This window comes from Drosophila gunungcola, unplaced genomic scaffold (genome assembly GCF_025200985.1).
Source record: "Drosophila gunungcola strain Sukarami unplaced genomic scaffold, Dgunungcola_SK_2 000001F, whole genome shotgun sequence".
NCBI lineage: Eukaryota > Metazoa > Arthropoda > Insecta > Diptera > Drosophilidae > Drosophila > Drosophila gunungcola.
Window position 1 is genome coordinate 3,381,973 of NW_026453197.1, and position 17,300 is coordinate 3,399,272.

A 17,300-nucleotide genomic window follows, 5' to 3' on the forward strand; every position below is an offset into this window, starting at 1 on the left:
ACAAGACTATAAAGGTATACCTCTTCGAAATCGGATGTCTAGAAGAAAAGTTATGGAATTAGAACTGCAGGTTTTTGGTAACTTTTCGGCCAAGCCATTTTTCGGGAATTTAGAAAGGGGTAACATCATAACAATGGGAAAAAAATCGATCCGCAATTAAAAACCAATTAATTTAATGTAGATTTTTAGAGGCTTAACTTACAAGTCTATAAAGGTATACCTCTTCGAAATCGGATGTCTAGAAGAAAAGTTATGGAATTAGAACTGCAGGTTTTTGGTAGCTTTTCGGCAAATCCATTTTTCGGGAATTTAGAAAGGGGTAACATCATAAAAATGGGAAAAAAATCGATCCGCAATTAAAAACCAATTAATTTAATGTAGATTTTTAGAGGCTTAACTTACAAGTCTATAAAGGCATACCTCTTCGAAATCGGACGTCTAGAAGAAAAGTTATGGATTTAGAACTGCAGTTTTGTGATCACTTTTCTGAAGTGCAACTTTTTGGAAAACAGTTAATAAGTTATATCGTAAAAAAAACAACTCAAAATTTCAAAACAAAATTTAGATGCAGATTTTAAAAGACTTAGGCCACAAGACTTTAAAGATATACCATTTCGAAATCGGAGGTGTGTCAGAAAAGTTATGGACTTATAATTGAAGGTTTTTGGTACCTTTCCGCAAAACCGTAGTCGAAAATTTAAAAATGAGTAATATCAAAAGAAAAAACCCCAAAAAATTCAAGTTTTAAGTGCAGATTTTTAGAATTTTAAGCCACAATACTGTAAAGATCGGAAGCTTGTCAGAAAAGTTATGGAATTAAACTGGAGGTTTTTTGTCACATTTCCGCAGAGTCATTTTCGAAAATTAAGAAGGTGTTAAATAAAAAAGTTAACAAAAATTCTTAAAACTATAAACCAAGATTTAAGCCCAGAGTTTTAGTGTTTTACACCACGATACTGTAAGGAAAAAGTTATGGAAAAGAAAAGTTTCGGAATTATTGCATGATTTTGTTTACTTTTCCGCAAAGCCACTTTCAGAAATAAAGCGTTAAAACATATAAAAATGAGAATAATATACCAGTATGGAAAGTATATTTGGAGCAACATTTTTTAATATTTGTGTATAAGTACTGTTACTTTTTTTTTAGCCAATTCAAAAGCATAATTTTGAATTTTATGAGTTTTCCCAAGTATGTAACTATGCTTTGCTGCCTGCTTATGATTTAAATGAATTATTTGATTTAAATAATAGTCTTTGCAAATAAATTATCCTAAGACATAGTGTACTGTGTAGGATTTTAGCTTGCTTTTAAATAATATCACCACACACCAATAAATTTAATAAAGATTATACAATCGAGTATCGATTCAGGATACTAAAAAATCAGAGCAAAAGACCCAAACACGTTCAAAAACAGTTCTTTTATTTGTCGATATTGTTTAAAATCAATCTTATTCGTTAGATTTATTAAGTAAAACTTTTATTAAATAAATAAATGTGGCTATTCTTTATTATTACGATGATTGACGGAATATTACCATTTCATCAATTGAATGTACATTTCTATAATCTATGCGAAGCTGTCTACTAAAGAACCATGTCTGCTTGAAGTCCCAACGACTCCGAGTGTTTTTTGGCCTTCATCCTTAGGTCTGCTATGCTGGAACTCTTGCTGTGCGCGGCGGCGAAAGCAGCCAGATTTATTGAGTATTGTGGCACAGAAAAGAGTCCAGCCGGCACGGTTCCATTGGTTATAGCAGCAGCATACTGAAACGCGGAAGGGATTTACAATTAAAGGGGGTCGATAATCACTTTTTGCTTTAGATATGTTACAAAATTCAATGTCGGGGAGTTTTATACCCAAACTAAGAGATTTTGGTGTGCTGAATACTCCTACCGATTTACATTATTGCACTTTACCTCAAGCTGATACCAAAGTAGTGATACTTTGTCAAATTCAATATTCTGAACAAGAAAATGTTGTTTAAAAACAAAACATATTTACATATGAACCACACTTAGTGCTGTTTATTAAGGAATACATAAGTATTGCGAAAATCCCGCTTAAAAGTTAATCGCTTTGTATAGAAATGTAGTAATTGTTCGAAAACAAATAGTTAACATATTGTTAAAGTCAGAGTAAGCTTCTGTTTGACTCTGAATGAATATAAGAGTGGACCAACTTTGTATGCACACAAAAATCTACCAAACTAATAAGTAAGAGTGAGTTTTTTGACTAGCCTTATGTAAATCTGTATCAAAAAAGAATTTTAAAATCATCACCCAGAGAAAAATCATGTGAAATACAAATATTTTCACTTTGAAATGAGCATTTTCGGTGTTTTCTTTAAATCAAAGTGTGTTACCATTTCATTTTAATTTTTAGGTATGAATAAAATTTAGTTTTAAAATTAAAAAATATTGAAATCCACAATTTTTTCTAATGGATAAATCAATTAAATATGTTAATAATTACATTAGCATTCTTTTAATTTATTTTAAGTAAGTTTGTACTTAAAAAAAACAATCTTTCGTTCAAACATTTTAATGTTTAAATTTACTATGTCGTTTTTTTTCTGGATTTTAAACTAAATTTTCTCTAAATCCAATTCAGCACACTAGAATCTCTTAGGACCCTATACTGGCCAGTCTGGTATATTGTTATGCAATTAATTTTCATGAGTTTTACCTGATGAGCTGCCACGGAAATAATCGCTGGATCGAATGCAGAAAATGCGGCGGCTGCTGCAACGGTGTTGGAAAACTGTTTGATGGCCGATCGCGATATCGCCGGAGTGTGTGGCGACTCCACGCTGACCACTTTGCCGCCGGAACTCGTGCCACTGGGCGCTTGGGGATTCGAGCTCGACGCTGCAGCAGGATGAGGATGAGAATGAGGGTGAGGGTGAGGATGAGACGGAACGGATGAGCTTCGAAGGGCGGCCAAACTGACGTAGGGTGCGACGCGACAGGGTTCCAGTGGAGTGGCGATTGGAGGACTACGACTGCCCACCAGGAATCCTTCGAAATATACGTTGTTAAATGTGCGTTGGTTAACTGTGTTTGCAAGGCTTTTTAGTTTTATAAATGAGAAACTGAAGAAATTTAAGACTTTAAAATAAAGAGCATCTTAGTTTAGTAATCTATAGGTTTAAATCTTGTACAATCTTGGTAAACTATGACTCGTGCCTAAACGGAGTTTGAATTTAAATTTTTTTGTATTTGTAAAAAAAGAGTACATCTGTGGGTCAAAGTTTTCCTGAAAATTTAAAGTTTCACTCTTTTGTTAAATATTCACACCAAACTTCGGCGATCAAAAGTTGATTCATTCATTTTGAGTATAGATTTTTGCTACTTTAATGTTGTAATAATGGAGATCCTGATTTCACTTCGAGTTGTGTTTTGATTTTATTTTTTGTTTTGATTTTACTGTTTCTAAAAATTACCGAAATGTTGCGCTCAAGTCCCAATTTTAATTTCTAAAAATTCTCTCTTGTTTATAAACTACGTTAAAGTAATTAAAGAAAATGTTCAAAACAGCTGTCCTATTTGTGAGCTTGATATCTATTCAATTTTTAATTAAAATTTCTTTATCAAGAACTTGGTTCTCAATTTGAGTGCCTTGCATTACTCACTTTTGGGTACAAGGAACATACACTCGTTCGCGAAAAATGAATTCAATTGGCTTCTGAACTGAATGCAATTTTAGAACAAAATGCTCTTAAAACATCACTTATGTAGATAATTACATTTTTATCGTTTTTGAAAATATTTACTTAAACTGCGTAAATGGAACTCAAAGTGAAAATTGTTGGTCTTTAAAAAGGAAAATTTCAGACTTAATGCAATGCACTTCATTAATTCTCTCTGTGTGGCGACAAAAAGTCCTAAAACCTAAAAAATTCGGGGTGATATAGAACTTTGTACGAGATTCCGCTGCAAATTCAATAAAAATTGAATAAGAAAAGATCTTCGTATCTATGAAAGCTAAATTAATTATTATTTGACAATACTGAATTAATTAACCCCACGGCTAAATTTTATCTCAACAACATTCGCTTTTCTAATCCACTCATAGTTTTCTTTGAACAGAAATTTATTCAGAAAAAGTTGCTAAATTCACAACTTTAATACAACGTTTTATTTTGCAATAATTTTTGTTGTTTTTTTTTAACAACACTATCGTTAATTATTTAGTAGTAAATCTTGTTTTTCGCACAATTGCCGGGTGCAAAAATGTTTTCCAAATGTGCATACCCGTACTTTCTAGATTGGTAAATCGTTTTAAGATTCAGTGACAAGTAATTGAATTCATTTTGTAATTTATTGCTCGGGAAACGCCCCGTGTTCGGAGGCAGCGTCATTCAACCACAGGGACGTGTTGCTCCTGGAGCACATACAAATGGCCCTCCGGGGACCGAAGGCCAGGTTAACGTCTTCTTTACGGTGGTTCACCGGCGGCAAAAGGCCTGAGAATTGATATGAGCCCATAAAGTGCTGCCCATTCGTTGTGTCTGCCGTGCTTTTTATGCCAAATTTCAATTTGATTACATTTCCGAAACTTTTTTATGCCGGAGGTCCGGTATGCTGAATTACGGCAACATTAGGCGGGAATTTGATAAATGAGATTAGATCTTTTAATCCAATTAGTTAATATGAAGCGAAGGCGTCTGCAGCTCGAACTGGTCATAAATCGGATTTATGTTTATGTGGCTTTTAAATCAATGTGTAAAATATTAATTGTATATCTAGGTCATTGTTTCGGAAATAAATGCAATAGTTTAAGAAATTCATTCATGTATTTTGTGCTTTACCATATTTAGTATAAACTTTTGTGTAAGGAATATATTACCCACTAAATTTAAAACATACTTTTGTGTGCTTTTAGTGTGTGTGTGCTTTATTCCCGTTTGTTTGTTTGCTTTTCGCATTATAATCAATTCTCACAATCGCATCTGCTCAAATTCTACCGACGAAACGGGCCAAATCCCTTCGGCAATATACATAAAAACGTTTTTTAGCGACAGCAACACAAATCATTGCTAACTTCATCAAATTAAATATTCGAGCAATAAAACGTAGTATACAAATTCTATTGAGTGAGCCTGGCGAGCCGGGGACTTGATGAATGGGATAAGTCCTTGGAAACGAGGGTTGAAGTTGAAAGAAGCGCCAAATGAATTAATGAAGAGACATTTAAATAACTGTGAAACCGTAACATATTGGCTCGACGAGTTGATAAGCCAGAAAATGAACAGTTTCCCCAAATGTAAATGGTAAATGGTAAATGGTAAATGGTCTTGCCTGATTTCTGTGTACTTAACTAATTGCGATTTACACTTTAATTAAGCTTAATTGGGGATAACTTGGCTACAGCATGGATGATGATGAGCGAAGCTTAGAACAGAAACTAATGATTTAGTGTTTTATAAGCGAAGCGAGACTCCACAATTGCCAATATAAAATTATGAACAATTCTGTTTAGTGTAATTATAAGCAACATTTTATCTTTAATATGTATGCTCACCTTTGTGCATTTGGTTTTCGTGCTTTCTACATTTCGCCCTTCTATTTTGAAACCAAACCTGAAAGTATATTGATAAAAGGGTTACTTTATATTAAGTTGATTTCTTCTGATGGCTTTTTTGGTAAGTATAAATTGAAAATAACATTCTCCTCTCCGATTTGGTCATTAATTCTTGTAATACATTAAATTATTGCTGTTTATTTGTCATTAATTACAGCCGAGTAAGATGATGTTAGCTGGCTGAAAGTCCCGAAAACTGAAGCAATTTATTACGGGCCATAAAAACAGTGACACTTCTGGTGCTTCCAGCATCGCATCTACATGTTCCATGACCACATAGTGTCTACTTGTATTGCCGCCACCCTGATTGAGCGTTTAATCTTTAATCGGCCCCCTGATGCTCAAACAATTTTCTACTTGTATCCCAGACTGCAAGGGGGTGGCGTAAACCACTTAACACCCCATATACATACACATATATATTTTTCACAGCGACGGTGGTTGAAAAATCAAAGTTAGGCCTTCGCATTTGCCCAGAGTTTGGATTTGGGGCGACACTGTCTGGTTGTCATTAGTACAAGTGTAATGAATATCCATTGAAAATCAATTTGTGCCATCCGTAGTGTCCAGGGGGGCGAACCATTTCAATGTCAAGCTGCCATTTGGCCAGAATTTATGGAGATAATTACCTGCACTCTGGCCTCGCTGAGCCCCAGCCTCTGACTCAGCTCCTCCCGCATAAAGGCATCCGGATAGTGCGTCTCCTCGAACAGTCGCTCCAGCTCGTTAAGCTGATCGAGTGTGAAGTTCGTCCGCGATCTTCGCTGCTTGGTGCTGACCACCGACGAGTCCAGATGGTCGCAGTGCTCCCGGATTCTTTGGCCACTTGGTTCCGGGGAGCCGCACTTGTCGCTTATTGCCGGCTTGTCGGGCGCCAATTTCGGCGTATTGCTGTCATCCGTGCACTCGCTTATGTTGGCGGTCACCACCGCAGAAACTTTCGGATCTGAAAAGTTATAGTAATAATATTATATAGCTATAAAAAATGGCCTGTAAATCCGCAAAATCCCCGACCTCCGAACGTGTTCAAATTGGCAGTATCCATGTATTTTGGGGATCTGAATACTAATAAATATGTCAAAGAAAATAATGCTTAAAACCATTTTAGTGTTTTGGTCACAAGTTGTTAAATTAGTATAAATACACATTTTTATCGAATTTTTTGAGAGACAAGTAGAAAACGGTTGTCTTCTAACGATCATTTTAACAAGACAGGAAGCAAACTTCGGCAAGCCGAAGTTCATATACCCTTGCAGCTATTTCAAAAACTAAATACTCTTGAAAAACCTTACTTGCGTGTATGTTTAAAAACATTGAAGCTATAATTCTGAAATATTTAACCATTACTATATCTCGAAGAACTAAAAAAAAATTTAAAAACACCAATGTTATAATTTTTTTAAATATATTTTTATGATTGTTCCTATGGGAGCTATATGCTATAGTCGTCCGAATTTGATGAAATTTAAACCGTAATTCTGAAATATATAACCATTACTATATCTTGAAGAACTAAAAAAAAAATTAAAAAACACCAAAGTTATAATTTGTTATACCCTTGCAGAGGGTATTATAATTTCAGTCAGAAGTTTGCAACGCAGCGAAGGAGACATCTCCGACCCTATAAAGTATATATATTCTTGATCAGCATCACTAGGAGAGTCGATCTGGCCATGTCCGTCTTTCCGTCCGACTGTCCGTCCGTTTCTACGCAAACTAGTCTCTCAGTTTTAAAGCTATCTGCATGAAACTTTCCCAAAAGTTGTCTTTCTATTGCAGGTAGTATACAAGTCGGAAGGAGCCAGATCGGACGACTATAACATATAGCTCCCATAGGAACAATCGTAAAAATAAATCAATGCTATCGATGTGTGAATATATATGCACTAAATTTTTTTTTAACAAAAAGATAAAGAAGATAAGTCAAAAATTTTGAAGCAGTAAGCTTCAGATCATTTTGTGAAATATCGATAAGCGTTCAGTTGTGCCAACTCGTTTTAAGTTATAGAGCCCTTTTTTAATGACAGTTAATAGTTTTTAGCATTAACATTTAACTATCCTAACATAAAAACTATCATGTATTTCAACTAGATCTTCACCTTGTTTTTTTCAAGGTGTTTTTTTGGAAAGCAGAAAAAAACGCAAAAAAAAGTTTTTTCCAAGAAATCCTTTTTGGCCCCAACTTCGACCATATTTTTTATAATCGGGGCCCAAAAATATATGGATTTTGAAAATGATCGGAGCTCTTGGCTTGACGGAAGTTTATCCAAAAAACTATACTCTCACCGTTTAATTTGGTAGATATTGATGTGCAATAAATGTATTTAAAAATCAAAACATTTTTTTTTAAGTTATAGAAGCTGCGCATTGGTCTCTAAGTTTCCCAAAAATTATTATACAACACGTAATTTTAGTTAGAACAAATATGTTTATCAAAGGCAACAGTACGTATGAGTGATATAATTATTTTTATTTGTCCGAAAAATATTAACAGACACAAAAACGTGGCCTAATACATTTTTTATTTAAAGCACTTATTTGGATTAGTAATGCAAAAAATTGAAAATATGCAAGTTAATAATGGCTTTATTGTGAGTGAATAATGGTTTCCGATCCAAAAAATAAGTGACTGTAAGAAACAAAAGCCCTTACCAGAGGAGTAATCATTATCATTCAATTATTTCATGAGTAATTAATAAGTTAATTTTACATTGTCAATGAGGTCAGCTCAAGCTGATAATAACTTAATATATTTAGGAGCACATTTCAGTCTTGGATATTTGACAGTCGTGGCACTAATAGATTCTACAAAAAACTTTGGGATCTAACCGAGGCTTAGTGCCAGTAATCCCCTTCTGGAACTGGCAGAACATTTGTCAATTTATAATTCAGAAAGCTAATTGCCAGCTTTTCCACAAATATATCGTGCTGCAATTAATTTGTTATTTTAAAAGATCTCTATTCTTTTACGTATTACTTACTTGTGTGGTTGGGACTACGTCCACGACTTTAGATGGCTGTTATAAATATTGGGTGGACAACTCTTAATATTTCATAATGACCCTTACAACCTCAACCAATTAAAACATTTTTGCAGAAAACTAGGAATTTAAAATTTTTAGTGAACGTGGTAAATCAAATTTGGCACTTGAACCCATTTTTTTAGACTCAAACGAAAAATAAGGAATGAAGCAAACTTCGGCAAGCGGAAATATAAACCCTTGCTGCTATTTCAAAAATTAAATATTTTTTATTCTTCAATAAAATTAATACCGTAAATCTAATAAACCATTAATATATATCGAATCAATTGAAAAACAGCGAAGGTTTGATTATTTTCATATATTTTTTAATTGTTTCTATTGGATTTTAATAAAACTAAACCCATAATTTGGAAATTACTATATTTCAATGAATATGTAAAATAATTTTGTTCTCATTTATTCTTGAACAATTGTTGATGGTTTCAAAGGGAGATATATGATCTATTCGACCGATTTTATAAAACCGTAATCAGAAATATCTAACCATTACTTTGTCTCTAAGAATATTAAAAAACAAATTAAACAAATTCGGCAAGCCTAAGTTTATATACCCTTGCAGCTGTTGCCAAAATTAAACATCTATAAGACATCTAAGTTTCGAATTTTATGAGTACCCATTGAAACCCTCTAAAGCTATGATAATTTTCACCTCAATTATTCGATCGTTCGTTTGCCAGCTATATGAAATAATTTCCCAACTTGAATCAAATTAAATGCGTATATCTGAATTAATAAACCAAAACAAAATTAAAGAAGATACGTTTTTTTTCATTTATTTTTTTAATATTCTGATTGTTTCCATCGTTTGATCCGATTTTGATCAAATTTAAATCGTCATTCCAAAATAATAAATAATCCATCACTAAATATCCAAGAAATATAAAAAAATGTCGGAAATGATAAAGGTGCCGATCGAAAAATTTAGGCCTCCGCGATATTAGCGCTAAAGTTGGCTTTTCGAATAATTCAAAACTTACTTTAAAAATAAAAAAATTAATAATAATTCATTTAATACAAATTTTCTTGAAACAATAAACCCTACTCAAAAAAATTTAAATTTTAGCCTGTATGTCATTCTTTTTAATACTTTTTTAAGCACAATTAAAATTCCAGCTGTCAAAAATATTATAGTGTCTGGATTAATATTTTTTAAATTAATTTTAGGATGTAAAAATATACCATTTGAAATAAAAAAGAATTAATTGTTTCAAGTAAACCCTTATAAATCTAAAATATTCTCTTTAACGATCATAAACGAAGTTCTAAAACCACAAAATCTTGAAGTATTATAAAACTAAAATATTCTCTTTAACGATCATAAACAAAGTTCTAAAACCACAAAATCTTGAAGTATTTTTTTTTAAACACAGTTGTTATAAAAATTATACTTTTTTGTTTTTCCGATTGTTCTAAAGGGAACTATATAATACAAGGACGACCGTATTGGGCTCTTCTATAAAAATACGACTTTTTTTAAAGTTTCTTACAGGTAGCCTTAAATTTGCGAAGAAACGGATGTCCGTTTGTCACGGGGTACTATAATTATGTTCTGATCTGATTAGGGCAGAAAAATAGATATTACCAACTCGACTTTTTGTCCGTCTGTCTGTCTGTCAATCCAATAGTTTTAATGGCATATAATAGATTCTGGTAAATTAATTATAAAATAAGTGTTTTTTAAAATGTGTTTTGGGGAAACTAAGAAAATTTATCACTAAACAAATAATAATACGTTCAGAAAATACATTTACCGACATATTGTATGGAGCATAAATTAATTTATTGGGAAATAAAGTTTCATCGGCTTAAACTGAGATGCTTAACAACAATTAAATTTATTTGTCACAAGCTTTTTTTTAATTTTCAAAAAAATACCTTGCTGATAAGTAAAAAAAATCAAAATTTCTAACACTTTTTTTAGAGCACTAATTCATTTAATGGGGATTGAAATTGTAACCCATTTTAGGTAATTCTAGTAAATTTTTCGCGTTACCTTCCGCCGGCGACTCCACATTCGAATCCTCTGATATTAGCCAGTTTTTTGGCTTAGTCTCCACAGCCTTGCGAAAAGTTGGGCTTAGGCGATACGATTCCACTACAGTCTCCTCCTGATGGGACTGGATTTTGGATTGGGATTGTGATTGGGATTGGGATTCTTCTGGTGGCTCCGGATCAGCCTCGAGAATGGTATTACTTTCCGAAACGGACAAGTCGGTTATGTCTATATCCACCGATTCTTCGCCACTCGCGCAAGTTTCGGCGTAACTGCCGCCGGAACTGAGGGAATTTATGAATATGGCGTTTTTCACTTCCGTGTGCTTTTTGATTCGCGCGCCCGTCATCGAATTGAACAAAGCGTGCACACTGTTGTTGGTTAAGTTAAATTCAAAGGACTTGGTCACAAACTGTGCCAACTGCTCCATGCTTTTGTTAATAAATAAATGATAGCCGCCGTTTTTTTATGCGTTCGAGCATAAGTTGCTGTAACGGAACTAAGTTGCCGACTATTTTATAGTCCACACCAATGGCATTCGGCGTGTCTAATCACCTCACTGGCGCTTTATTGCTGCGCATGTCCTTCGGCTTATCCTGATGGCCAAGTCCTTGTTGCCAAATTAAGCAAGAGAGAGCAGGCCATTAAAAAGTTATTCGCGCAAATGGGTGAAAATGTAATGCGAATCCATCGACTGTCCGTTGTAATAGACAAATATAACTAGCATCTACAAACATCTTGTCATCATTCAATTAACATTTTTATCCCACATTGTAAGTGCTCTCCCTCTCCCTCTCCCTTTTCGCTTTTTGCATTTTTGCGCTCTCTCGCGAGTCCTTGAATATCCACCCCCGGAAATGAGAGCTCAAGTCCTGCCTACGTGCTTTAAATTGGTCTCTCATTGGTCTACGGAGGCAGCGGCGTAATGCCAAAGTGGTTGCACGCTGAGCGATTCCACCTTACTTTCCTATTATTGGTTATAGCCATTATAGAATACAATATATCCATTAGGCGGCAATGAAACCCATTATAATTGCTATAAATGTGTTTCAATGTGGGAGGAGTTTTGCCATGACCCGAGTGCGGGGCTTCAAAGGATTTAAGCTGTTGGCACTTCATAAATACTTTTAAATTCGGTGTGCTTAACATGTAAATCTACTGCTGTTGGGGTACTATTTTTTTTATCTCCCAAAGTCGTCGTATGGGGAACGACCTGTTTTATTGATTGGGGGCGGGCACAAAGCCATAAAATAAGGACCTGAGTTGGCACTCTGCCACGCCCTCAATATTCATTACTTCAACTTTGTGCTAATGACACTGTGCAACAAGCGTGACATAATTGTTTGTTTTTAGTGCACAGTTATAAAACCTATTCAAAGATTCATATACTATCCCCTTTTTAGTTGCAAAAGTGTCACAAAAATGTGTCATTTTCTGCACCAAATTATGTTGCACAGTGTATACGCATCTCATTTATCAACTTCTGGGTAATGTAAATTTAATAGCAAGCAGTTAGTTTTGCCATTTGTCCCAAACATATCTAATCGGCAAATGCAATTTAAAGCTCAAACTAAATTATTATTTCGGGACTAATAAAACATTTATTGCATTGCCAGACGTTGGTTAAATATAATATTTTTTTAAATTTTCCGAAAAATATGCCCCAAAGGGCAGCATGGTCTAGAATTTAAGACCATTTAACAATATATTTGCTCTTAGCTACTAGTTACACAGCTGACCAATTTCAAAATAAAAAAATATGCCCCTTAAAAATAATTGTGTTTTAGGTGGTGCCATCAGCCGCAAAATGTACAATAATGCTCATAGCTTCTAAAATATTGGTTCTGTTTGTACCAACTTTGAAATAAACTTGGGTATAACTAGAATCTACATATAAATCCCACATCTAGCTTTTATAACTTCCGATATCCCGATGTTCATACGGACAGACAGACGGAAACGGATCGACTCGGCTATTGATCCCGATCAATAAGGTCGGTTATAAGGTCGAAAACAGCTTCCTGCTACCTGTTTTATATTTTTCAACGAATACAAAATGCCATTTTATTTTGACATGATAGAATTTATATCATATGAGTATTCAAAATCCAAATTCTGTCTAATTATAATATACAATTTTTTTGTGGCGATAAAACATGGTTTATTCGAAAAATATATTTTTATTAATGTTACAAAATTAAAGAAATTTTAGAAATCTTGAAGAAAAAGTTATTTCCTTAAATCTTCTTTTAAATCAATATTTAATTATTAACAGTAATCTTTTTTGAATGGACTAAAATGTATTTAAACTATAGCATAGGCAGCATAATTAGCAATTCCGCACATATTTACTCCTTTTCGAATTCTCATATAACCAGATTCGCCCCAAAGTTCACCCCACCAATTCTTTAAAATCCAATAATCCTTTCCAAAGCCAATAATCAACATTGCATGATTTACAGAAGCTGATGAACACAGAACGTCATCGTAGATACCGTCACTGAAAAGAAAACAAATTCTTAATTAGCATTTAAAACTTAAAAATGTTAAGTTTACATTATTACCTATACAGTTGAAAGGTCTTTGGAGTTGCGTTAATGGATATGGCTACCGGTCCAATATGAGTAACTGCTGCCTGAATCGCTTGTTCATCATGTACAGGAAGTATGGCCCAGGACGTTACGTTGACCACAGATAGGTCCGAGACAAACTGACATCTTCCCTTCTGCAAAAAAAAAGCAATATTAATTTAGAGAAAAGCTAAGATTATTTTAAAATTTATTTTGAAAGAATCAGCACTTTAAATCAAATTGAACAAATCTTTACACCTAATCAAATAACCTTTGCTGTCTTTTTTTTTGTTATACGCTTACAGAGGATATTATAAATTACAAATTTTGCAACGCATTGATTATTTCCCATTATATAAAAGTATGTATACGCAAACGGATTTCTTAGTTTTAAAGCTATTTGGATGATAATCTATATTTAGAATATATTATAAAGCTCCGATAGGAACCATCCGAAAAACAAACAGAATTATGGTTTTAGTTTTATAAAAATCACAAACATACAGAGTTCAGGTTTTTTGTTTTATTAAAATCGAAAAACAATATATTATACCTGCCATTGAAACGAAAGCAAAATTTAGCGAAAAATCGAAATAGTTTTTAAAAACATAAGCATAACCATTATCGTTTCTAAACTTTTTAATTTGTGTAATATCTGCAAGGGTATATAAACTTAGACGTGGCGAAGTCTGTTTTAAATTGATTTATTCAGTGCATCTCTTTGTTCGAATTTAAAAGAATGTTGTATGCATTAATACCTTTTCAGACATAAAAGATATTGTTACATACCTTTCCGACATATCCATAATCGGCCGCCCTCATTATGCCGCCAGTGCTCTGCAAATAGGTTAATGTGTTTCGCAAGGAGCCTCCAACGCATCCTTGATTTCCATGTGAGACACTGCAGTCCACGATTTGTTGCTCACTCAAACTCAATATTTTTCCGGTACGCTTAAAAACCTGTCCACCGATGCTCTCAGCAATGGAAAAAGCATAGCACGAGCCGCAGGATTGTTGATTCTGCGATGGTGTTATAAATCCCTTACTTCGCCAATCCAAACTTTCGGGTACGTTTGCCATCAGAGGAGAGCCAACAATTTCAGCAATATTATCAGCGCTGTCTTCAACATTGCTTTTCAGTAGGCGCAGATATCCCTTTAGGTAACCATCGGTACTCTAGTTTCAAATATACATAATTGTAAATAAAATAATATTGTAGCTTCAGCATACAAAACTAAAAAATACCATGTCAGCAAAAATATTCGGTTTCAATCTGAAGGTTGTCTGACCATCCTGGTAATGTTGATTGTGTTCCTCAATAACTTTGTAGTTTTCCTCAAAGGCTTTTAAACTTCGCATTTCATCATAATTGCGAAGATATTTGCGATTATTACTATTCTATAAAAACAAAGATTTAATTAGATATTCTTAGATTTAAGGTAGAAGAAAAATATTTACCTTAAATTTTTCGAATTCACTCTTGTAATCCAAAGCAGTTGAATTTCCTTTATTTAAATTAGAAGTCACAATTTGGTAATTAAGGCCACATAAACAGATAAATATTAAAAATTTCCACATCGCTGCCGACTCCGATACGTACAGATACTGTCAATTATGTACATAATAAAATCGCAACTAAGCATTTTCTTTTAGCAATAATTATGAAAATGTTAATAAGTTGGTTGCGAGATCGAAGCATTAAACACCCTATTAAACCGACTTCCAAAATGTTTCTTATATTAAAATTACTTAAATACAAAATACAAATAATATAATTGCAATGTAATTGCAAAATAAAATATTAAAATTAGGAAATAACAAAAAGAATTCAACATTTGGAAAAATAAAAATCAGAAACTAAAAATCGAAGATACTATCATCAAAGCAACATATAATATTTAAAAAAAAGTTTAAAGAAGCTTGCGGTTATCTTCTAAGGCAATTGAAGTAATTTAAACTTGATTAAAAAAAATGATTTGAAACCATGAATTCTTTAAAAAAGTATGACACAAATATATACATACATACAAAAAATTTACATTTTTGAGTGATTTTCAACGTTGACATTAAAAAGTATTCACTTATTATATTTCTCTTGGCAATCAGTATTTTCTAGCTTAAATTTTTTATTATTTTATATTTTATTTTTTATTATTTAAATATTTTACCCATTGAATCACAGAGCCACAAAATTCAACTTTTTTGTATTTCCATGATAAATTTTAAAATTTCTTCATGTTTGAGTAAAATTTTACAAAAACTTTTTGTCTGATGGTAAACTAACTAAATTCCAAATGAGTTATTATATAATTAACTAAATAGATTTTGCAAAAACATACAAGAAGCAACCGCTTTTAAATAAAATTGGAGCCGTGATAACACTTGTCTAGGTCTGTGGAACTAACTAACTATATGGCAGTGGGAAATAAACGCTCCCCCAGGCATCAATTTGTTCACAGAATAAATGTTAACTTTTATTTAAATTAAAAAAAATAACAGAAACAAGTAAATAAAAAACAGTTCGAGTGAGCTAAAAAAAAAATCCTTTTCAATAAATTAAGGTTACTTCTACTGTTGAGTGTTGTTCATCCGTTTTTGTAAAAATTTCAGTTTTTCAAAAATATTAGACGTTCCTCTGGGACGTGGTGGGATTTGGGTAGCAAAAAAATATATATCAGCTGTTTTCGGTTCTGCGCGAATGCTCGGTGTGACCACCTGTTTCACATCTGTCGAATGTTCCAATAATTACCTTTTAACGTAATATATACAAATGTATATACAAAATATACATTCATATGACCCTTGTCATATATGCCAAGCGAACAGCATTTGTTTCTTTTCATTTGTGTCAGAAATGATTAAAAGTGTGTTGTCTTAGCCTTAGAAACAGCTGCTTTGCATAACATTGCGAATCCGGTTGATTTGCGTCAAAACAAAACCCAGGATCATGCTAAAAACCGCTGTTAGCCGCTTTTTACAAATTAATTCAGTAAGTGAAACTAGGTCACAAAGATAGTACAGATAGTAAACGCCCGAATTGCAGGTGAAATGTGGCGGCCGGGCGAATTCGGTCCGCAATATCAACCTGATTCCCATGGTAGTCGAGCAAACTGGCCGCGGTGAACGGGCATACGACATATTCTCACGCCTACTAAAGGAACGGATAATATGCTTGATGGGCAATATTACGGACGACATCAGCTCCACCGTGGTGGCCCAACTGCTATTCCTGCAATCGGAGAACGTGAACAAGCCGATCCATCTGTACATCAATTCCCCGGGCGGCGTGGTGACTGCTGGCCTGGCGATCTATGACACGATGCAGTACGTCAAGCCACCGATAGCGACGTGGTGCGTGGGACAGGCCTGCTCCATGGGTTCCCTTCTGCTGGCGGCCGGAGCTCCGGGCATGCGTTACTCCCTGCCCAACGCCCGGATCATGATACACCAACCCTCTGGGGGCGCACAAGTAAGTTGGATCTGGTTTCTGGTGCATCCGCAGTACTCATAAGGTTATCTTACCCAGGGTCAAGCTACAGACATCCTAATACACGCGGAGGAGATTATTAAAATTAAACGTCAACTGACCAAAATCTATGTAAAGCATGCCAAGAACTCATACGAAGAGATGTGCGGGCGCATGGAGCGCGACCACTTCATGACTCCCGAAGAGGCCAAGGTGCTGGGCATCATCGACCACGTCCTCGAGCATCCGCCAGAGACGGTCTCGGAAACTGGGCCAGCATCGGATGGCAGCATATCCGGTAAATCGGTACCCGAGGAGTCAGAGAAACGAAGCAAGCAGGCGGCTTAAAATTCATCTCATGTTAAGCCAAAATTCAATTTCAACTTATAAATCGATTTGGATATACTTCAGCTTTCTATAGAATGTACACTTTCCAATAAAACCAAGAAAACCTCAAGTCGAGTTTTTCCTGAAGCAGCAATCCGATTGCATAGTTATTGTACTGAAGACTTTATATAACAATTGCCGGTGATCTGGAATTATCATAATTTGCCTTTAAAAGCTAGTATCTTTTCAATAGAACTTGAGCAATAACTACATGAACAAATGAAATAGTCTCACACTCATTGAAAATCTTGGA

General features: G+C 34.2%; 3 protein-coding genes across 5 annotated transcripts; 1 reads left to right on the forward strand and 2 right to left on the reverse strand.

The window, feature by feature from the left end:
* Window positions 1–1,477: 1,477 nt before the first annotated feature.
* Window positions 1,478–11,308, reverse strand: LOC128262452 (homeobox protein ARX). Of its 3 annotated transcripts, XM_052996721.1 has the most exons (6): window positions 10,625–11,308; window positions 6,217–6,533; window positions 5,528–5,585; window positions 2,954–3,021; window positions 2,690–2,871; window positions 1,603–1,767 (listed from the first exon to the last, which is right to left on the reverse strand). In XM_052996721.1, exons 1-6 carry the CDS (start codon window positions 11,052–11,054, stop codon window positions 1,752–1,754), a joined length of 1,071 nt encoding a protein of 356 aa, XP_052852681.1. In that variant the 5' UTR covers window positions 11,055–11,308; the 3' UTR covers window positions 1,603–1,751. The 3 variants fall into 3 exon arrangements, 2 of the variants coding, with proteins under 2 accessions (XP_052852680.1, XP_052852681.1); XM_052996720.1 differs by having other exon boundaries at window positions 1,478–1,767; window positions 2,690–3,021; XR_008268343.1 differs by lacking the exons at window positions 1,603–1,767; window positions 2,690–2,871 and having other exon boundaries at window positions 2,951–3,021; window positions 5,743–6,533.
* Window positions 11,309–12,781: 1,473 nt separating this feature from the next.
* LOC128262457 (procathepsin L) lies at window positions 12,782–14,877 on the reverse strand. Its single transcript, XM_052996729.1, has 5 exons — window positions 14,653–14,877; window positions 14,440–14,592; window positions 13,984–14,370; window positions 13,189–13,349; window positions 12,782–13,124 (listed from the first exon to the last, which is right to left on the reverse strand). Exons 1-5 carry the CDS (start codon window positions 14,770–14,772, stop codon window positions 12,929–12,931), a joined length of 1,017 nt encoding a protein of 338 aa, XP_052852689.1. The 5' UTR covers window positions 14,773–14,877; the 3' UTR covers window positions 12,782–12,928.
* Window positions 14,878–15,991: 1,114 nt separating this feature from the next.
* On the forward strand, window positions 15,992–17,117 carry LOC128262459 (ATP-dependent Clp protease proteolytic subunit). Its single transcript, XM_052996733.1, has 3 exons — window positions 15,992–16,183; window positions 16,238–16,663; window positions 16,721–17,117. Exons 1-3 carry the CDS (start codon window positions 16,142–16,144, stop codon window positions 17,006–17,008), a joined length of 756 nt encoding a protein of 251 aa, XP_052852693.1. The 5' UTR covers window positions 15,992–16,141; the 3' UTR covers window positions 17,009–17,117.
* Window positions 17,118–17,300: the final 183 nt, after the last annotated feature.

Coding starts and splice junctions, on each gene's coding strand:
- LOC128262452 (XM_052996720.1), bottom strand. CDS start 11,054: ATGGAGCAGTTGGCACAGTTTGTGACCAAGTCCTTTGAATTTAACTTA. Junction 6,534..10,624: donor TGTGGAGTCGCCGGCGGAAG/GTAACGCGAAAA, acceptor ATAACTTTTCAG/ATCCGAAAGTTTCTGCGGTG. Junction 5,586..6,216: donor TCAGCGAGGCCAGAGTGCAG/GTAATTATCTCC, acceptor ATATACTTTCAG/GTTTGGTTTCAAAATAGAAG.
- LOC128262457 (XM_052996729.1), bottom strand. CDS start 14,772: ATGTGGAAATTTTTAATATTTATCTGTTTATGTGGCCTTAATTACCAA. Junction 14,593..14,652: donor GTGAATTCGAAAAATTTAAG/GTAAATATTTTT, acceptor TTGTTTTTATAG/AATAGTAATAATCGCAAATA. Junction 13,125..13,188: donor AAGACCTTTCAACTGTATAG/GTAATAATGTAA, acceptor TTTTCTTTTCAG/TGACGGTATCTACGATGACG.
- LOC128262459 (XM_052996733.1), top strand. CDS start 16,142: ATGCTAAAAACCGCTGTTAGCCGCTTTTTACAAATTAATTCA. Junction 16,184..16,237: donor GCTTTTTACAAATTAATTCA/GTAAGTGAAACT, acceptor CCCGAATTGCAG/GTGAAATGTGGCGGCCGGGC. Junction 16,664..16,720: donor AACCCTCTGGGGGCGCACAA/GTAAGTTGGATC, acceptor TATCTTACCCAG/GGTCAAGCTACAGACATCCT.